This window comes from Lampris incognitus, chromosome 11 (genome assembly GCF_029633865.1).
Source record: "Lampris incognitus isolate fLamInc1 chromosome 11, fLamInc1.hap2, whole genome shotgun sequence".
Lineage (NCBI taxonomy): Eukaryota > Metazoa > Chordata > Actinopteri > Lampriformes > Lampridae > Lampris > Lampris incognitus.
Genome location: NC_079221.1, coordinates 17,896,120 through 17,917,981, shown reverse-complemented (window position 1 = coordinate 17,917,981; position 21,862 = coordinate 17,896,120). Strand labels below are relative to the sequence as shown.

Sequence of the window (21,862 nt, the reverse complement as noted above, 5' to 3'; positions counted from 1 at the left end):
TCAATTTATAAAACATCACACTTTGTTGTTCTCCTGCTCTGTGCTTGCACGAGACATCTACAATAGATGCCATTCTTCTCTTGAGCAGAGCCCAGTAGCCTAATTGGATGAAATGCATCAAGTGGCAACCACTTAGCATTGTCACGTAATCGGCACTGCAGCCTGACAATCATGGCCCACTAGATTCGAATTGTCTGGTGACCAATTCCGCCTTCATCCATTTTATATCCGACACAAGCAGCTGGCTATGCTAAGCATGCTGGGATATTTATAACATGACACAAGGAAAAGTGTGGGACAAATGTTGATTTGAGTCAACTTTATGCAAATGAACATGATGCGAAGCAATGGGAAAACCAAGTTTGGTCAAATATGATGACGGTGATTCAGTGTGTTGACACAGGAGCCATTTTCAATTGACTGCTAACGCTACATTACTTGCTACCAGAACAATGTCTCTCAAAGGCAAATTAATAATTGCTGATTTAGGATTCCCCAAAAAAGCACAACAACAACAGTTAATAACAGATTTTTCAGCCTAGGTCAGCACAGCTTTCTTTGTTTGATGTCTTCTTTTTTCACCTGACTCTTTAGTTATTCGTTGCCCCAGTTAATTTCTTTTCGTCTAGCATAAAAATCAGTTATTCATCATAGGAATGGGTGAGAAGAGAGTAGCTGGCTACAGAAATAGCTATATGAAGACACTGTTTTTAAATTTAATTTCAACTGTAATTTCAAGAATACTGGTGTTTTTAATTTCTACTCTACATTTCACTATTTCTTTTCACACATTTTATTTCCTGTACTTTAATAGACTAGGTAGAGCGTAGGCAGCTCTGATGGCTTAGGTCAGGGAGCAGACCAAGCTGCAGGGTATGGCGAGGCTTCACGGGTGAGAAGAGAGTGACTGGCTAAGGAAATGACTATGGGATCACACTGAACTTGAGACTAATTTTCTATTTCCTGCAGGTGCTCCTGTTTTAGCGCACAGTCCAAAATATGCAAGGTCTGGTGAATATGAGACTCTAAATTGCCAATTGCTGTGAATGTGTTTCTTTGTCTGTTAGCCCAATCTTGGAACCCAAAGGCTAGCTTTGGGGACAATGGACACTATTGTGGGGCTTCAACTGTAGCTGCTGGCTACTCACTTCCATTTCCTTTGAAAATGTCCTCTTCTGTGTGCCTGTCATCATTTACAGTCGGATTAGCAACTTGAGATGTGAGAATGGAGTTTGAGTTGAGAGACGATGTCTACGACTGGATTGTTTCACAAGTAGTCAACACAAGTTGAACGTTTCTCCACAAAATATACAAACGTCAATACTTTTTGTAGGTGTCTTAGGTCCAGACGACATTTCGGCCAATGCCTTCCGCCTCTTTAGCTCCCCACACAGACTGTTACCAACATGCAACCAACACATGTTCCTGTAGAAATCACCGCTTACTCACATGTGATTGATCAATACTACTTGGACTAAAACAGAAACAGAAACCAGAACGCTTCCTATACCAAAATCTTGCCCCATATCTACAGATTACATATCTGGTCACCTGGTTACTTGGTTACTGGAGTGCTTGGCACAATACAAACCCAACAGGACATGAATAGTCTTCACCAAGAACTAAATGCGGCAGTGGAAAACAACACTAGAGGCCAACTCAAAGACAATCACAGAGGTAACATCAAATGTGGCATATACCAAGGTGATGCACTATCCCCCACTGCTGTTCTAAATAGGCCTGAACCCCCTCAGTCAAATCATCACAAAGAGTGGATAGAGACACAGGTTCAGAAGTGGAATTACCATCAGCCACCTCCTATACATGAATGACATTAAGCTGTATGCCAGGGATGAGCGAGATATTGACTCGCTGATCCACCTCATCAGGATCTACAGCAATGACATTGGGATGTCATTCGGACTGGACAAATAAGGTCGAATGGTGGCAAAAAGAGGAAAGGTGGTTGACTGAAGAGGTCACATTTTGGTCAATAAATGTTGTGTCCAGATGAACTCATTCAACTTTCTTTGAAAGGTGGTTTAATTACCAGATGGCAGGAAAACAGATATACAGGACAGTTACAAGTACTATGGTATTCCACAGGCAAATGGAAACCATGGCGAGGCAGCAAGGAGGTCAGCTACAGCCAAATATCTCCAGAGAGTGAGGCAGGTCCTGAGGAGCAAGCTCAATGGGAAGAATAAGATCCAAGCCAACAAAACATATGCCCTACTAGTCATCAGATACCCAGCTGGAATAATAAGCCGGCTAAAGGAGGGGATAAAGGCCACTGATATCAGGACATGGAAACTCCTCACAAAGCACGGAGGGTTCCATCTGAAGTCCAGCAGCCTGAGACTGTACGATAAGTGAAAAAAGATGAGAGCCGAGGGTTAGTGAGTGTCAGGGCCACTACCCAGGATGAAACAAGGAACATCCATGAGTACATCAGAAATTGCTGAGCAGAATTGCTGAGTAAACTGACCTCCTTTCATTTGCATCCATTGCTGCATAAAAGTTAGCTGCAATAAATCAGAGTTTGACTCAGAGGGCAGTTCAGCTCATTCCAGTTCTACCAACTCTTGAGTTTAGTTGTACTGAGCTGTAATTTCAGAACAGAAAGGGGGAAAAGTAATGCATGAGAAGCATAACGTGATGTTTCTCTTTTAATTGGACATTTTAACTTTTTTGGCACCTGTACCTCCAGATCAGCTAATGAACAGTCAACCGCTACCAAAGCTGCCCCAAAGCAAACACTGATGTGAGAATATATCCATCTGGAATATTATGAGGATCTCACCTGCTTGACATCATATCCCAGAAGAACAAAGTTTAGATCTGGAGAAACTGCAAACTTTGAGGCCTTAAATATTACCTGTGGGAAGAGCAAGACACAGTTGACCTTCTTATTCAAATAAATCAGTTTGTTGATTATATTTCTGCAACACAAGCATGCAATTGTACAATATTCTGCATGTGTGTGTAGAATCTTTGAAATTTCTTTCACAAACTGGACAAACGAAAAGAGTTCAGTGGCACATTATACATGTTAAGAATCCATATAGGTAAGGATTCTACCCAAGGGTAAAGTGCTCAAGAAATGACTGTACGTGAGGCCAAAGAATTGCACTGCCATAATAAGTCATTCAAACCAAGAATTAAGCACACCTTTCGATCAAAGAGTTCAGTATTAAAATCTCAATATTCTTAAAACAAGTGAAAACAGATAATAGTGGGGTGAGATCATTTCAATGCTGATCAAGTGCTATCTTGCAACAAGTGTTATTTTCTTGGGACTGGATGAATAAATATTCCTTCCTTATAATGACACGTATGTATCTGCAACAAGTGAAAGTGAAAAGGAATATTTTGTATTTTCAATTTGTTTTGGCAAAAAAAAAAAGCTGACCGACTTAAGATGGGTGTTTTTGCAGCGTAACTAATTCTGAGGGTAGGGGTACTCACGAATGTTGTGTTTTTCAGTAGGAGGTTTGTCTCATTGCTCTTTATGTCACCTTTCAAAACATCTCCATCCCAGGTCCGAAAAATGATCTCTGCATCTAGGACACAAAACGTGGACAGTGAAAGAAATATCAGAATCTGTGGATCGTTTTAGAATACTAAGGCAGAGAAAGTCAAACGAGGCACTGATGTATCTGAAAAGACAAACTGGTGCATTGCACCTACTTAAAGACCACATGGAACAGGACTTTTTAGGGCACTGTGAGCTTCTGTGATGTGACAAATTTCTGAGAGAAACAGACCATCACGGTGGGATTTGATGAGGGCCAGGTGGTCAATTTGATTGACGTTCTAATGTGAATTAACTTGAACCACTGTTTTCATAGACAACCTGGACAGGCCACCAGGCCATCACACACACACACACACACACAACACACACACACACACACACACACACACACACACACACACACACACACACACACACACAGTCCCACCTAGCAACAATTTCATATGGCCGATGCCCCTGTCCTACATGGAATGTGGGAGGAAACTGGAGTACCTAGAGGAATCCCACGCAGACACGGGGAGAAAATACAAACTCCACACAGAAGACGATCCCCAAGGTTGGACTACCCCGGGGCTCGAACCCAGGACCTTCTTGCTGTGAGGCAACCATGCTATCCACTGCACCACCATGCCATACACCATTATATACACCAATTTACACCAATGTATTACAATGTACGCCATTACATTGTACAGCAAATTGCAGATGAACATTTAATATTAAGGAATTCACATTATTACTGCCACTGACTATCCCTGTGACAAATTGGCCACAATTTCAAACACCGTCCATACACGGCCCAGCCACATGCTAGGTTTTGACCTAGTCTTGTTTATGCATTCTTTAACTGGGACAATTTCATGTGAATTCATTTCAAGTAAAACTCATCTTTTCCTCATTTTGCTTGAGAACATCCCTAGGACCAGTGTTTGGGTGCAACCATTTTGAAACCCACTGATCCAGGACATTTGCACGTTAACATGGCTGATGCATGCTCAAACATTTCAGCAGAACTCTCGAGTCAACAAACCAATACACGTTTTCGACAGCTGCAACTGCTGCGAAAAAACTCCCTCTCACCGTTTTTCTCCTCCAGAGAGTGAGGCAGGTCCTAAGGAGCCAGCTCAATGGGGAAGAATAAGATCCAAGCCATCAACATATATACCCTACCAATCATCAGACACCCATCTAGAATAATAAGCTGGCCAAAGGAGGAGATAAAGGCCACAGATATCAGGACATGGAAGCTCCTCATAATGCACAGAGGGTTCTACCCAAAGTCCAGCAGCCTGAGACTGTATGATAAGTGAAAAGATGGGGTCCGAGGGTAAGTGAGTATCAGCGCCACTATCCAGGATAAAACAAAGAACATCCATGAGTACATCAGAAAGAGGGCACCCCAGCATGAACTGCTGAATGAGTACCTCAGGCAGCAGAAGACAGAGAGTGCAGAGGAAGAATCAGAGGAGATATCATGGAAGATCAAGCCCCTCCATGGGATGTATCATTGACACATAAAAGACGTAGCTGGCATCGATAAATCCTACCAGTGGCTAGAAAAGGCTGGACTGAAGGACAGCACAGAGGCTCTGATCATAGCAGCACAAGAACAGGAACTCAGGACCAGATCGGTTGAGGCAGGGGGCTACCACACCCGACAAGACCCAAGATGCAGGCTGTGCAAAGACACCCCTGAGACCATCCAGCACTTAGTAGCAGGATGTAAAATGCTAGCTGGGAAAGCATACACTGAAAGACATAACCAAGTGGCTGGGAGAGTGTACAGGAATATCTGTACTGAATACAGACTGGAAGTCCCCAAGTCCAAATGGGAGACACCACTGAAGTTGGCTGACAATGGCAGAGCTAAGATCCTGTGGGACTTCAAGTTCCAGAGTGACAAGCAGGTGCTGGCAAACCAACCAGGCATTGTGGTGGTCGACCAGGAACAGAAGACAGCAGTAGTGATCAATGTAGCAATCTCAAGTGATGGCGACATCAGGAAGAAAGAGCATGAGAAGCTACAGAAATATCAAGGGCTGAAGGAAGAACTAGATCAGATGTGGAAGGTGAAATCAAGAGTAGTCCCAGTGGTAATAGGAGCATTAGGGGCTGTGACGCCCAAACTGGGAGTGTCTTCAGCAGATTCGAGGAACAACATCTGAAGTCTCTATCCAGAAGAGTGCAGTCCCAGGAACAGCTAAGATACTGTGCAATACCCTCGAATTCCCAGGCCTCTGGTAGAGGACCTGAGCTAGAGGAAGACACACACCACCCAAAATAGGATAAGAGGGAGATTTTCTTTTTCTTTTTTCATACCGATCAACCAAAACATTAAAATCACCTGCCTAATATTATGTAGGTCCCCCTTGTGCCACCAAAACAACTCTGACCTGTCAAGGAATGGACTCTCCACAAGACCTCTGAAGGTTTCCTCTGGTATCTGACACCAAGACGCTAGCAGCAGATCCTTTAAGTCCTGTAAATTATGAGGTGGGACCTCCATGGATGGGACTTTTTTTTTCCCAGCACTTCGAACAGATGCTTGATTGGATTGAATCTCAGGAATTTGGAGGCCAAGGCAAACATGTTGAACTCTTTGTCATGTTCCTCAAACCATTCCTGAACAACTTTTGCCATGTGGCAGGGCGCATTGTCCTGCTGAAAGAGGCCATTGACATCAGGAAATCAATACCATTGCCATGAAGCAGTGTACTTGGTCTGCAACAATGTTTAGGTAGGTAGTATGTGTCAAAGTAACATCCACATGAATGCCAGGGCCCAAGGTTTCCCAGTAGAACATTGCCCAGAGCATCACACTGCCTCGGCTGGCTTGTCTTCTTCCCTTAGTGCATCCTGGTGCCATCTCTTTCCCAGGTAAATTACACACACGCACCTGGCCATCGACATGATGTAAAAGACAATGTGATTCATCAGACTACGCCAACTTCTTTCATTGCTTCATGGTCTAGTTCTGACACTGTCATGCCCATTGTATGCACTTTTTGAAGTGGACAGGAGTTAGCAAGGGCACTCTGACTGGTCTGCGTCTACGCAGCCTCATACACAGCAAGCTGCAATGCACTGTATATTCTGATACCTGTCTATCATAGCCAGCATTAACTTTTTCAGCAATTTGAGCTACAGTAGCTCTTCTATGGGATCGGACCAGACGGGCTAGCCTTTGCTCCCCACATGCATAAATGAGCCTTGGGCACCCATGACTTTGTCGCCAGTTCACCAGTTTTCCTTCCTTGGACCACTTTTGATAGATATTGACCACTGCATACCAGTCACATCCCATGGCACATGGAGATGCCCTGACCCAGTCGTCTAGCCATCACAATTTGGCCACTGTCACAGTTGCTCAGATCCTTATGCTTGCCCATTTTTTCCTGCTTCCAACACATCAACTTCAAGAACTGACTGTTCACTTGCTGCTTAATATATCCCACCCCTTGACAGGTGCCATTGTAATGAGATAATCAATGTTATTCAATTCTCTGTCAGTGGTTTTAATGCTTTGGCTAGTCAGTACACACACACACACACACACACACACACACACACACACACACACACACACACACACCTATATAAGGGCTCCAGAGTGACGCAGTGGTTAGCACAGTTGCCTCACAGTAAGAAGGCCCTAGGTTTGAGCCCCAGATTGTCCTCTGTGTGGAGTTTGCATGTTCTCCCCGTGTCTGAGTGGGTTTCCTCCCACAGTCCAAAGACATTTAGGTCAGGTGAGTCAGCCGTACTAAATTGTCCCTAGGTGTGAATGTATGTGTGTGTGTGGGCCCTGTGATGGACTGGCGACCTGTCCGGGATGCCTCCCTGCCTGCCGCCCAGTGACTGCTGGGATAGGCTCCAGCATACCCGCGACCCAGAGTAGGATAACAGGTTTGGATAATATATATATATATATATATATATATATATATATATATATATACATAATTTTAAGGGTAGGTTCATTTTAAAAGTGAGAGACAGAATATGACCAAAAAAGTGGAATAAGACGTATGAATTTTATGAATTTATTTGCATATTTTTGGTCCAAAATAAATATTTGAACCCCTGGACAAACATTATGTTAATATTTAGTAGAAAAGCCATTATTGGCCAGCACAGATGTCAAACGGTTTTTATAGTTTCTGACAAGGTTTGTGCACATTTCGGCAGGGATGTTGGCCCACTCCTCCCTGCAGACAGCCTCCAAATCGTTCAGGTTTCAAGGCTGTCGCCTGGCAACCCGAATTTTAAGCTCCCTCCAAAGATTTTCGATTGGATTCAGGTCTGGAGACTGGCTAGGCCATTCCAGAACCTTGATGTGCTTCTTCTTCAGCCACTCTTTGGTTGCTTTGGCGGTGTGCTTTGGGTCATTGTCGTGTTGGAACACCCATCCACGACCCATCTTCAGCGCTCTCACTGAGGGAAGGAGGTGTTGGTCCAGAATTCCACGGTACATGGCCCCGTCCATCCTCCCCTCAATGCGATGGAGTTGTCCTGTCCCCTTGGCTGAAAAGCACCCCCAAAGAATGATGTTGCCACCCCCATGCTTGATGGTGGGGATGGTGTTCTTTGGGTTGTACTCCGTGTTCTTCACCCTCCAAACACGACGAGTTGAGTTGAGCCCGAAAAGTTCTATTTTGGTCTCATCCGACCACATCACCTTCTTCCAGGCCTCTACTGAGTCGTCCAGGTGTTCATTGGCAAACTGCAGACGGGCCTGTACATGTGCCTTCTTGAGCAGTGGGACCTTGCGTGCGCTGCAGGATTTTAATCCATGACGGCGTAGTGTGTTACTAACCGTTTGCTTTGTAACTGTGGTCCCAGCTGCCTTCAGGTCATTAACCAGTTCCCCCCTTGTGGTTCTGGGATGATTCCTCACCGTTCACATGATCAGGGACACCCCACGAGGCGAGATCTTGCGTGGAGCCCCAGACCGAGGAGGGAGGTTGGCGGTGGTGTGGTGTTCCTTCCATTTCCTGATAACTGCACCGACAGTTGTTACTTTCTCTCAAAGATGCTTTCCAATTCTCTTGTAGCCCATCCCAGCCTTGTGCAGGTCTACAATCTTGTCCCTGGTGTCCTTAGACAGCTCTTTGGTCTTGCCCATGGTGGAGATGTTGAAATCTGATTGATTGGGTGTGGACAGGTATATTTTATACAGGTAACGAGGTAATGCAGGTGTATTTTATGTGGGTAATTAGTTGGGATTGGGGGTACATCTTAAAGAAAAACTAACTGGTTTGTGGGAGCCAGAATACTTGCTGTTTGGTAGGGGATCAAATACTTATTTTTCTAAATCAGGTGGTTATTAATTTTTATAAATTCATATGATGTGATTTTCTGGAATTTTCTTTGGGATTCCGTCTCTCACTGTTAAAATGTATATATGATTAAAATTATAGACTGTTGCATTCTTTGTAAGTGGGCAAACCTACAAAATCTGCAAGGGGTCAAATAATTATTTTCCCCACTGTATATATCGTCACCTTCTTAAAATAATGGCCTAAGTCATATTTTCAAGTTCTTCAAAAAACAGAATAAACTGACAAATTTTGTTTCAGTTTATTCTGTTTTTTGAAAAACTTGAAAATATGACTTAGGCCATTATTTTAAGAAGGTGACAATATATATACGTATATATATATATATATATATATATATATATATATATATATATATATATATACAGTGCATCCGAAAAGTATTCACACCCCTTCACTTTCCCCACATTTTTTTATGTTACAGCCTTATTTCTACATACAACACCCCATAATGAGAAAGCAAAAAAGGTTTTGTAGAAATTTTTGCAAATTTATTAAAAAATATAGCCGCAAGCGGCGATTAATGGGGTCCAAGCAGTATTGCAGTCGCCATGTGTCCGATCTGTTTCATATTTGGTACATGGCTTCTATGTGCCACAAAGAATAAGCCTATCAAGTTTCATGAAGATTGGGCATTCACACTAGCAGATATTAGCTGCTGAATTTTGAGTGGCTGTTTGGCAGCCAGTTGGGTAATCCAGCCAATCACTTTAGGCAATGTAGCCAAATGGGTCCAAGTATAAGTATACCAAATTTCAGATTTTTTCATCAAGCGGTTTTTGAGATATTGATATGTGTCAGTTGTAGCGCACCCTATGGACGAAATTTAACAAAATGTGGCATGCTTCCAAAGAATGTTGTGGTGATTGTGCGTGACAAGGTTCATTAAGTTGGGACAATCACATCACTAGATATAGGCAATAGAATAACTATGGGCCACACCTTAAAGTTTGATTGACATGTTACTTCGAAATGGAATGACATATCAAAATTCGTTTGACAACTTTTTATCAGCATTGTCTGGAGATGACGCATAACAAATTTTATGTGAATCGGATGAAAAGCCTCAGACAAGTTCATTTTACTTTCACTTTAAGTTTTTTGAAAATGGTGGGAAAATTTGGTAGGCGAAATTGGCGCAAATGGGTGCGTTAGATTCGGGGGCTTTCGCAAAAATTCCATAGAGAGCCCGAGATATGACCCAAAACGTAAATGTGCTTATTATAGCGCCCCCTAGAGGTGTGTCAAGGTAAAATCTCTACTGTAAGATCATTAACAGGTCTGGAACCTACCTACCAAGTTTGGTGTCTGTGCAACATATAGTTTTTGCTGCCCAGACACTTTTAGGGAAGAATTTCGCAGAAACAACAATAATAATAATAACTAGATATGACAATGTCGGATTACTTGAGTCGCCTGTGTCCTAGACGATTACCGTAATTTTTTAAAATGTCGTAACACTTCCATTGCTTCAGAAACATGTGCCAGAGTTTCCAAAACTGGACCAGACGGTGTCTGATTTCTTGCGTCCTAGCCGACTGCCGTAAAAAGAAAAAGTATGTCGTTATACCCAGGTGTCCTGGTGTGTAGTATCCAGAGCTGCAGCGCTTCCACACCAAATAAGTCAAAATAGCGGGCAAACTATATGACTGACATAGGTGGTCCCAATAGTAAAGTTGTTGAGCACATTGAGATGCATGGGTCGATTAAGTTTTGTGTTGATCTGACTTATGCTGTGGGAGTTATGGCCTTTTAAGCATGACCCTTTGTTATAGCGCCACCATCTGGCTGACATGGATGATTTGTAGTACCAGAGTAGTGGGGGGCCGTATGAATCTACCTACCAAATTTGGTTGGTCTAGGACTTATGGTTGCTGAGCCTCAGACACTTTTAGCTGAGAAACCGCGCCCAAACTAATACAAGTCAAAATGGCGGGCAAACTATATGGCTGACATATGTGGTCCCAATAGTAAAGTTGTAGAGCACATTCAGATGCATAGGTCTGTGCAGTTTTGTGTTGATCTGACTTATGGTGTGGGAATTACGCATGACCCTTTGTTATAGTGCCACCATCTGGCTGACATAGGTGATTTGTGGTGCCTGAGTAGTGGGGGGCCATAGGAATCCACGTACCAAAGTTGGTTGGTCTAGGACTTACGGTTGCTGAGCCTCACACACGTTTAGTGGAGAAAAATAATAATAATCCTAACAAATACAATTGGGTTCCACCAGCTTCGCTGCTTGGACCCCTAATAAAAAACTGAAATATTGCATGTACATAAATATTCACACCCTTTACTCAGTACCTGGTTGAGGCACCCTAGGCAGTGATTACAGCCTCAAGTCTTCTTGGGTACGAAGCTACAAGCTTGGCACATCTATATTTGGGGTATTTCTCCCACTCTTCTCTGCAGATCCTCTCGAGCTCTGTAAGGTTAGATGGGGAGCGTCGCTGCACAGATATTTTCAGGTCTTTCCAGAGATGTTCAATGGGGTTCAAGTCTGGGCCACTCAAGGACATTCACAGACTTGTCCCGAAGCCAGTCCTTCATTGTCTTGGCTGTGTGCTTAGGGTCGTTGTCGTGTTGAAAGGTAAACCTTCGCCCCAGTCTGAGGTCATGAGCGCTCTGGAGCAGGTTTACATCAAGGATCTCTCTGTACTTTGCTCCATTCATCTTTCCCTCGATCCTGACTAGTCTCCCAGTTCCTGCCGCTGAAAAACATCCCCACAGCATGATGCTGCCACCACCACGCTTCACTGTAGGGATGGTATTAGCAAGGTGATGAGAGGTACCTGGTTTCCTCTAGATGAGACGTTTGGCATTCAGGCCAGCCAAAGAGTTCAATCTTGGTTTCATCAGACCAGAGAATCTTGTTTTTCATGGTCTGAGAGACCTTTAGGTGCTTTCTGGCAAACTCTAAGTGGGCTGTCATGTGCCTTTTACTGAGCAGAGGCTTCCGTCTGGCCACTCCACCATAAAGGCCTGATTGGTGGAGTGCTGCAGAGATGGTTGTCCTTCTGGAAGGTTCTGCCATCTCCACAGAGGAACGCTGGAGCTCTGTCGGAGTGACCATCGGGTTCTTGGTCACCTCCCTGACCAAGGCCCTTCTCCCCCGATTGCTCAGTTTGGCTGGGCGGCTAGCTTTAGGAAGAGTCCTGGTGGATCCAAACTTCTTCCATTTACGAATGATGGAGACCACTGTGCTTTTCGGGACCTTCAAAGCTGTAGAAATTTTTTTGTACCCTTCCCCAGATCTGTGCGTTATACAATCCTGTCTTGGAGGGCCACAAACAATTCTTTTGACTTCACGGCTTGGTTTCTGCACTGACATGCACTGTCAACAGTGGGACCTTATATAGACAGGTGTGTGCCTTTCCTAATCATGTTCGATCACTTGAATTTACTACAGGTGGACTCCAAGCAAGATGTAGAAAGATCTCAAGGAGGATCAGTGGAAACAGGATGAACCTGAGCTCAATGTTGAGTGTCATAGCAAATGGTGTGAATACTTACGTATATACATGCAATATTTCAGTTTTTTATTTTTAATAAATTTGCAAAAATTTCTACAAAACCCTTTTCACTTTGTCATTATGGGGTATTGTGTGTAGATTGATAAGAAAAAAAAGGAATTTAATCCATTTTGGAATAAGGCTGTAACATAACAAAATGTGGGGAAAGTGAAGTGGTGTGAATACTTTCCGGATGCACTGTGTGTGTATATATATATATATATATATATATATATATATATATATATATATATATACACTACCGTTCAAAAGTTTGGGATCACCCAAACAATTTTGTGTTTTCCATGAAAAGTCACACTTATTCACCACCATATGTTGTGAAATGAATAGAAAATAGAGTCAAGACATTGACAAGGTTAGAAATAATGATTTGTATTTGAAATAAGATTTTTTTTACATCAAACTTTGCTTTCGTCAAAGAATCCTCCATTTGCAGCAATTACAGCATTGCAGACCTTTGGCATTCTAGCTGTTAATTTGTTGAGGTAATCTGGAGAAATTGCACCCCACGCTTCCAGAAGCAGCTCCCACAAGTTGGATTGGTTGGATGGGCACTTCTTTGAGCAGATTGAGTTTCTGGAGCATCACATTTGTGGGGTCAATTAAACGCTCAAAATGGCCAGAAAAAGAGAACTTTCATCTGAAACTCGACAGTCTATTCTTGTTCTTAGAAATGAAGGCTATTCCATGCGAGAAATTGCTAAGAAATTGAAGATTTCCTACACCGGTGTGTACTACTCCCTTCAGAGGACAGCACAAACAGGCTCTAACCAGAGTAGAAAAAGAAGTGGGAGGCCGCGTTGCACAACTGAGCAAGAAGATAAGTACATTAGAGTCTCTAGTTTGAGAAACAGACGCCTCACAGGTCCCCAACTGGCATCTTCATTAAATAGTACCTGTTAGAGCCTGTTTGTGCTGTCCTCTGAAGGGAGTAGTACACACCGGTGTAGGAAATCTTCAATTTCTTAGCAATTTCTCGCATGGAATAGCCTTCATTTCTAAGAACAAGAATAGACTGTTGAGTTTCAGATGAAAGTTCTCTTTTTCTGGCCATTTTGAGCGTTTAATTGACCCCACAAATGTGATGCTCCAGAAACTCAATCTGCTCAAAGAAGTGCCCATCCAACCAATCCAACTTGTGGGAGCTGCTTCTGGAAGCGTGGGGTGCAATTTCTCCAGATTACCTCAACAAATTAACAGCTAGAATGCCAAAGGTCTGCAATGCTGTAATTGCTGCAAATGGAGGATTCTTTGACGAAAGCAAAGTTTGATGTAAAAAAAATCTTATTTCAAATACAAATCATTATTTCTAACCTTGTCAATGTCTTGACTCTATTTTCTATTCATTTCACAACATATGGTGGTGAATAAGTGTGACTTTTCATGGAAAACACAAAATTGTTTGGGTGATCCCAAACTTTTGAACGGTAGTGTATATATATACATATATATATATGCACACACACATACCTCGTATAAAAGTACCTCATGTTAAAGATAGTTACACAGAGCACAGACAGTAGGTGCTCTCAGACATACATACCTTGGTCAAAAACTGTTTGGAAACAAAATTTTAATTGTTGGGCTTTCTTTCTGATCCTTTAAACTTAGTCTAAAATCGTCTTGATAAACCTAGCCACATGGCCCTGCAGGCACTGTTCTGAGTTTTGCTTGAAAAATGCACTCTTTGAAAAAAGAAGTCTAAGCAGTTCCCTACCCAGTAGGCCCAAATCAACAAAGTCTGAGACACTGGACAGAAATTGGTAAATGGGTCACGAAATGAGGTCCATCTAAAACAATGAGCCATACACACAGATGACACCTGATAATTCACTCTGTGTACACAATAGGCAAGCAAACAATTAGACAAATAGCTAACTGTCAGCAGCGCAACATGAAATGTAGAGCAGTTTGACAAGGAGGAGTGGAGGGATAAAAGACTCATCTGGGACGCTCCATGACAACTCAATAAGATGCTTCATCCTTCAACTGTCAAAACTGTGACATGAGGTGTCACAAAAACTGCAATCTAATGCCACACCAACCTTACAATACAGGGGATGCTGAATGTCATTAATGCCTTTGACAGGATTAGAATTACTTTTAAGGTCCCTGTCTAATGTATAAATGTCAATGAGGAAATTCTGAGGCATCAATCTTGCGTAAGAGGGCTATTAAACTTCAAACACTGCAAAACTGGTTTGTATCACAATGACCTGAGAACAAACATGATAGATGGATTGATGTTTACAATTAACTGGGGCTTTCAGATCCTTTAAAGGGCTCTTGTATCTCAGATACACCCCCTCATAGTAGAACAAAACAGCATTTTTTTTAAAAATATATTTACATGACTTAATGAAATCAGCGATAATAAAAATATTCTGCAGCAGATGTAACCAGCAAATAGAGGCGCTGTCATTCTTAGTTTATATCACTTCCACTGAGAAAGCTGTGGTTATGAAGATGGTCTTCAAGGAGACATGCAGAATTTTCATTATGATTAAACTGTCCCACTAAGTATTTGTTGTTGTTTTGTAAACCAATAGATTTTAAAGCAATCTGTTACATCAAACCATCAAATTGCAGATCTGTTGCCTTGCCTTCAACATACAGGTGTACAGCAAGAAATTAAGTATACAGGCACTGTAGCATAGGTAAAAACTTCAGATTGTGGTTGCTGTAAATTGTGAAATTTTCCATCCTGCTAAAGAGCCTGTGGCCAAGGAACCAAACCCCAGCTGCCTAATAAATGCAACAGTTAAGTACCCATAATGGAGGCTGCCCATAGAGATTATATTGTGAGCTTTAGAAATGAGGCCCACTCTTGGTGATGTTCAGCATTAATGAGAAAGGAAAAAAAAAAGAGCTGAGGTTGTGACAAGTGCCACTGTACCCTGGTTTCATACTTTTTTATGAGATATTATGACGCAAAGAGACTTATTATACCCAGCAATTTAATTTTGCCTCTTTTACCTTCACTAACCACAACAAGGTGCATCCACAACACCAAATAAATCCACACTAACATGGCTAATGAGCCATCAATGGTGATGTGAAATTACAGGAAGGGAATTTAAACAATGGAAGCGCCTTTGTTGCCGGCGGGGAGGGGGGGGTTCGACTTGGTTTTGTACACCTATCAAAAATTTAACATTTGTTATATTGTTTTCAGTATATTTCCAGGGAACGCAGAACCCACCACAAAAAGTAAAATTTCACAATGGACTGTATGTGCGAAGACCACAGCAAAAATCATTGACATGGAACTATCACAAATTCATAATATTTACACCACTCGATGCAAAAGGAAAACCCAAAACATCGTTAAAGACACCAGCCACCCCGCTCCTGTTCTTTTCTCACTCCCTCAATCTAAAAAACATTACCGGAGCATCAAATCACACACCACCCGTCTCAGTAATAGTTTCTTTCCACAGGCAGTCATGCTGCTGAAGAGCTGATGCACCCATATGCACCTTACATTGTCGTGTTGCTGTAAAGCCGCCTGAGACAAATTTGTAGTATTGGGCTATACAAATAAAATTGACTTGACTTGACTCGTGTTATCGTGTACTTTCTCTCTCTCTCTCTCTCTCTCTCTCTCTCTCTCTCTCTCTCTCTCTCTCTCTCTCTCTCTCTCTCTCTCTCTCTCTCTCTCTCTCTCTCTCTCTCTCTCTCTCTCTCTCTCTCTCTCTCTCTCTCTCTCTCTCTCTATATATACACTACCGTTCAAAAGTTTGGGATCACATTGAAATGTCCATATTTTTGAAGGAAAAGCACTGTACTTTTCAATGAAGATAACTTTAAACCAGTCTTAACTTTAAAGAAATACACTCTATACATTGCTAATGTGGTAAATGACTATTCTAGCTGCAAATGTCTGGTTTTTGGTGCAATATCTACATAGGTGTATAGAGGCCCATTTCAAGCAACTATCACTCCAGTGTTCTAATGGTACAATGTGTTTGCTCATTGGCTCAGAAGGCTAATTGATGATTAGAAAACCCTTGTTCAATCATGTTCACACATCTGAAAACAGTTTAGCTCGTTACAGAAGCTACAAAACTGACCTTCCTTTGAGCAGATTGAGTTTCTGGAGCATCACATTTGTGGGGTCAATTAAACGCTCAAAATGGCCAGAAAAAGAGAACTTTCATCTGAAACTCGACAGTCTATTCTTGTTCTTAGAAATGAAGGCTATTCCATGCGAGAAATTGCTAAGAAATTGAAGATTTCCTACACCGGTGTGTACTACTCCCTTCAGAGGACAGCACAAACAGGCTCTAACCAGAGTAGAAAAAGAAGTGGGAGGCCGCGTTGCACAACTGAGCAAGAAGATAAGTACATTAGAGTCTCTAGTTTGAGAAACAGACGCCTCACAGGTCCCCAACTGGCATCTTCATTAAATAGTACCCGCAAAACACCAGTGTCAACATCTACAGTGAAGAGGCGGCTGCGGGATTCTGGGCTTCAGGGCAGAGTGGCAAAGAAAAAGCCATATCTGAGACTGACCAATAAAAGAAAAAGATTAAGATGGGCAAAAGAACACAGACATTGGACAGAGGAAGACTGGAAAAAAGTGTTGTGGACGGATGAATCCAAGTTTGAGGTGTTTGGATCACAAAGAAGAACGTTTGTGAGACGCAGAACAAATGAAAAGATGCTGGAAGAATGCCTGACGCCATCTGTTAAGCATGGTGGAGGTAATGTGATGGTCTGGGGTTGCTTTGGTGCTGGTAAGGTGGGAGATTTGTACAGGGTAAAAGGGATTCTGAATAAGGAAGGCTATCACTCCATTTTGCAACGCCATGCCATACCCAGTGGACAGCGCTTGATTGGAGCCAATTTCATCCTACAACAGGACAATGACCCTAAACACACCTCCAAATTGTGCAAGAACTATTTAGAGCAGAAGCAGGCAGCTGGTATTCTATCGGTAATGGAGTGGCCAGCGCAGTCACCAGATCTGAACCCCATTGAGCTGTTGTGGGAGCAGCTTGACCGTATGGTACGCAAGAAGTGCCCATCCAACCAATCCAACTTGTGGGAGCTGCTTCTGGAAGCGTGGGGTGCAATTTCTCCAGATTACCTCAACAAATTAACAGCTAGAATGCCAAAGGTCTGCAATGCTGTAATTGCTGCAAATGGAGGATTCTTTGACGAAAGCAAAGTTTGATGTAAAACAAATCTTATTTCAAATACAAATCATTATTTCTAACCTTGTCAATGTCTTGACTCTATTTTCTATTCATTTCACAACATATGGTGGTGAATAAGTGTGACTTTTCATGGAAAACACAAAATTGTTTGGGTGATCCCAAACTTTTGAACGGTAGTGTATATAAATGTAAAACTTTGTTAAAAGAAACAATCAATGGTAGGGAAAGTGCTCAACAAATAAGGAGTAAAATAATCCAGTGAGTCAAGTAAATTCTTTATGAGACAGTACAAGCCTGTTTCATGCCATAATTAATGATGAGCTGATGATTGCTTATGGCATGAAACAGTCTTGTACTGTCTCATAATGAATTTACTTGACTCACTAGATTATATAAAGTATGAATTCATTGTGTACATAGTCTATCTAGATTTGTAATGTTGTCTTTTCTTTTTTTGGGGGGGGGGGGGCTGCTGTTCGTGTCCTTTGTCCTTGTGTCCCTTGTGTTAAGGCGGAGAGAACCAGAGCACAAGAATTTCATAGTTTTCTACTACATATGACAATAAAGTTCAACTTCAACTTCAACTTGCCAAGGTAACCTCACCCAAAAAATTTTTTTTATTATTATTATTTTTTGTAACTTTTTAAAACGGTTTAAAAAAAGTGAGTTGGCACTTTCTATGTTGACTCTGCCTTGTTTGCTATATACTTTTGTATATTAGCAGAATTGTTCTCATAGTTTCAGTAGTTGTTGCAGTGATTTTAAATTACAGGGTGTCCTTTGAACATTTTCATAATGTATAATAATGTGGCACTGATAAATCAGGGAATGTGATATGCAGGCCACATTGTCGCTGCAGTGTGACATTGAGTGCTTTAGTTTTAGTTTTAGTTTGGAGCGGCTGCCATTGTGCTGATGTAAATGGCATTGCAGTATTAAGGAAAGGGTGAGGTTTATTGTCTGCACAGGTGTTTAAACAAACTCCAGAGCTTTTATCAAGTCACATGTCACCTCAGCTCAGCAGAGATGAAATGAAGCATCTGGAGATTCACTAAGGGAGAAAGAAACATATGCCATCACTTGACAACTGACAACATATTTTAGAATATGACTTTTTTTGCTTTTTTTTGTTTGTTTGCTTGTTTGTTTTTTTGGTGTTGAAGCAAACATTTGAAAACATATGCACACATAAACTTAGTGTTGTCTTTGACAGCACTGAAAACTCACACGTCATCAATAAATCAACTATAAAAGAAAAAAAAGATACTTTGATTTATCAATATTTGATTTATTGGAGCACACCCTGCAGAGACCAGAGGGTGTGCGCCAATTATCGAGGTTTCACATTGCTCAGCCTCCCTGGGAAAGTCTACTCTAAGGTGCTGGAAAGCAGGCTCCAACTGATTGTCGAACCTCAGGTCCAGGAGGAACAATGAGGATTCCGTCCTGGCCGTGGAACAACGGACCAACTCTTTACCCTTGCAGAAGTGCTGAGGGAGGCATGGGAGTTTGACCCGCCAGCCTACAAGTGTTTTGTGGACTTGGAGAAGCCTTATGACCGTGTACCCTGGGCCACACTGTGGGAGGTACTGCGGGAGTTTGGGGTACCGGGGCAGTTGCTACAAGCCATCTGGTCTTTCTATACCCAAAGTGAGAGCTGTATCTGCATTCTCGGCACAAAGTCAAACAGGTTTTTAGTGAGTGACGGACTCTATCAAGGTTGTCCCTTGTTGCTGATTCTGTTTGTGATATTCATGGACAGGATCTCAAGGCGCAGCCGCCAAGGTGAGGAGTGTGTCCATTTTGGGAACCTCAGAATTGCATCTCTGCTCTTCACATATGATGTGGTTGTGCTGGCTTCATCAGAATGCAACCTCCCACGCACACTGGGTCGGTTTGCAGCTGAGTGTGAAATGGCTGGGATGAGAGTCAGCACCTCGGAGTCTGAGGCCACGGTTCTCTACCGGAAAATGGTGGATTGCTCCCTCCGGGTTGGGGATGAGTTGATGCCTCAAGTCAAGGAGTTCAAGTATCTCGGGGTCTTGTTCACGAGTGAGAGTAGGATGGAGCAGGAGATTGACAGGCGGATTGGTGCAGCATCAGCAGTAATGCGGACATTGTACCAGACCATTGTGGTGAAGATGGAGCTGAGCCGTAAGGCAAAGCTCTCAATTTACCAGTCAATCTTTATTCCAACCCTCACCTATGGTCATGAGCTTTGGGTAGTGACCAAAAGAGTGAGATCGCCACTCCTTTTCCAATAACTGTGTGTGGGGAAAATGCTCAACTGTGAGCAGTTCAGCACACGGACAGTCTTGCGTGCACATGCCAGAGTTTAAGTTCATCTTCAAAAAGGCAGCAGTTTCAAGTATTTAATTACCTTTGTGAGGCAAACATGAAGTATATTGTGAATACTTTCTATGCCATCACTCAGAGAAGAGCAGAGCAGTGAAATCTAGCAGCAGGGGCATCACTAGGCCTATTTTTAGCGGGGCTTTAGCCTCCCTAAAAATTTCTTTAGCCCCCCCAAAATTAATGTACATTATTAGTTTAAATCATCAATAGTTTTTTTCTTATTAATTTTTCATTAAAATCGATTGAACTGTGCCATTGCATCTCCAAATTCACAATGTACCTAGACTGCCGGGCGCTAGGACCTGGAAGAGGCTGCTGCTCCAATCCAGTGTTTCCATTGGCTGTGCTGCCCATTCTGCACTCTTTACCCAATTTCCCCTTGGGGATGAATAAAGTATTCTGATTCTGATTGATTCTGATTCTGACAAGCGGTTGAAATGTGTTTCCTTTGTAGGGTGTCTGGGCTCAGCCTTAGAGATAGGGTGAGGAGATCGGACATCCAGAGGGAGCTCAGAGCAGATCCATTGCTTCTTCACATCGAAAGGAGCCATTTGAGGTGGTTTGGGCACCTGATGAGGATGCCTCTTGGGTGCCTTCCTCTGGAGGTTTTCCATGCACGTCCAACTGAGAGGAGACCCCGGGGTAGACCCAGAACTCGCTGTAGGGACTATATGTCCAATCTGGCCTGGGAACACCTTGGGATCCCCCAGGAGGAGCTGGAGGCGTTGCTGGGGAGAGGAACATCTGGAGTGCCCTACTTAGCTTGCTGTCACCACGACCCGACCCCGGAGAAGAGGCTGATGATGAGACAAGATGAGATGATTCATCACACATCATCAAACAAATTAAGTGAAATCAGCCAAGCTGTTTTTACTTTTTTCCACAGAGGCCTCCTCCAAAAGTCACTAGAATTCCTTAGATGATGTGTGAGCTTTCTCTATCTACAGTCTATTGCTTTGGGGGGGGGGGGGGTTACTAAAACAAAAACAAAACAACAAAAAAAAGCCCATCAAATCTACAAACTAGTTGTATATTTATAAAATAGTAATTTGAATGTTCACAAAATAGAGGCAAACTAACACAGCGACTTGTGTAAAAAATACACTAAACCAAAAACAACCTGCCTACATGAGAAAAACGATGAATCACGAGGTGTTATTGACCAATTGCTGGTGAGCATTACTGGAGGAAACATATGCCGTGGGAAATGGAAATACACCCCCCAAGACACACAGCACACATGGATGAATACAATTAATGACCGATCTCCCAGATCCTTACCCTAACCTTAACCAGACCAAACCCATACCTAAATTTAACCATCTCTAAAATGCAACTTAAACTTAACCAACTCTAAAGTAATAGTACAAAATTCTGATAAGTTGTTTGCACACAATTGTTGACATGTGAAGATACTGTAGCGTTCACAACTATAAAGCTCACAGAGCTTACAACCGAACATCTTCTTTATTCACTGCTGTTGTCGGCCACAGTCACGCCATACAGACCGCCATAACACGCATTCCTGTGATTGGCAGAGAGCAGGGGGATGAATGACTGACTCCGCTAATCAGCACTCCCAACAGTACAGGGTCACTACACTACCCCCGCCCCCCCCCCCCCCACTACAAAGTTCCTCACCTTGAGGGACAAACAGAGTTTCCTCTCAAGATTCCCTGATAAACTAAGCTAAGAACATTGTTTAATTTTTTTTTTCAAACTAGGAAGAGCTGGCCTGGGTAGACGACTGTCACTTCCGGTGAGCCCAGGGCCCATTCTTGCCCTCTCCAGGAACCAGCAGTTTCACTACTATATCTCAAACAACGTCTCTGAAGTGACTTGAAGGCCTCATCTGCCTTTGTGGACACACCGCCTGGGGGGCTGGAGACAAGAGAACAGGGACCGAGGACTCAGCCACTGGAAGAGGGGCGG

At 42.6% G+C, this 21,862-nt stretch overlaps 1 protein-coding gene across 1 annotated transcript in view; it reads right to left on the bottom strand.

The window, feature by feature from the left end:
• LOC130120536 (inactive dipeptidyl peptidase 10-like) overlaps window positions 1–21,862 on the bottom strand; it is a 159,958-nt gene that overhangs the window by 53,565 nt on the left and 84,531 nt on the right. Inside the window, exons 4-5 of the mRNA XM_056289115.1 lie at window positions 3,469–3,563; window positions 2,804–2,878 (exon numbers count right to left, since the gene is read on the bottom strand). Of these exons, the coding sequence (XP_056145090.1) occupies window positions 2,804–2,878; window positions 3,469–3,563 (170 nt within the window). The remainder of the gene's footprint in view (window positions 1–2,803; window positions 2,879–3,468; window positions 3,564–21,862) is intronic.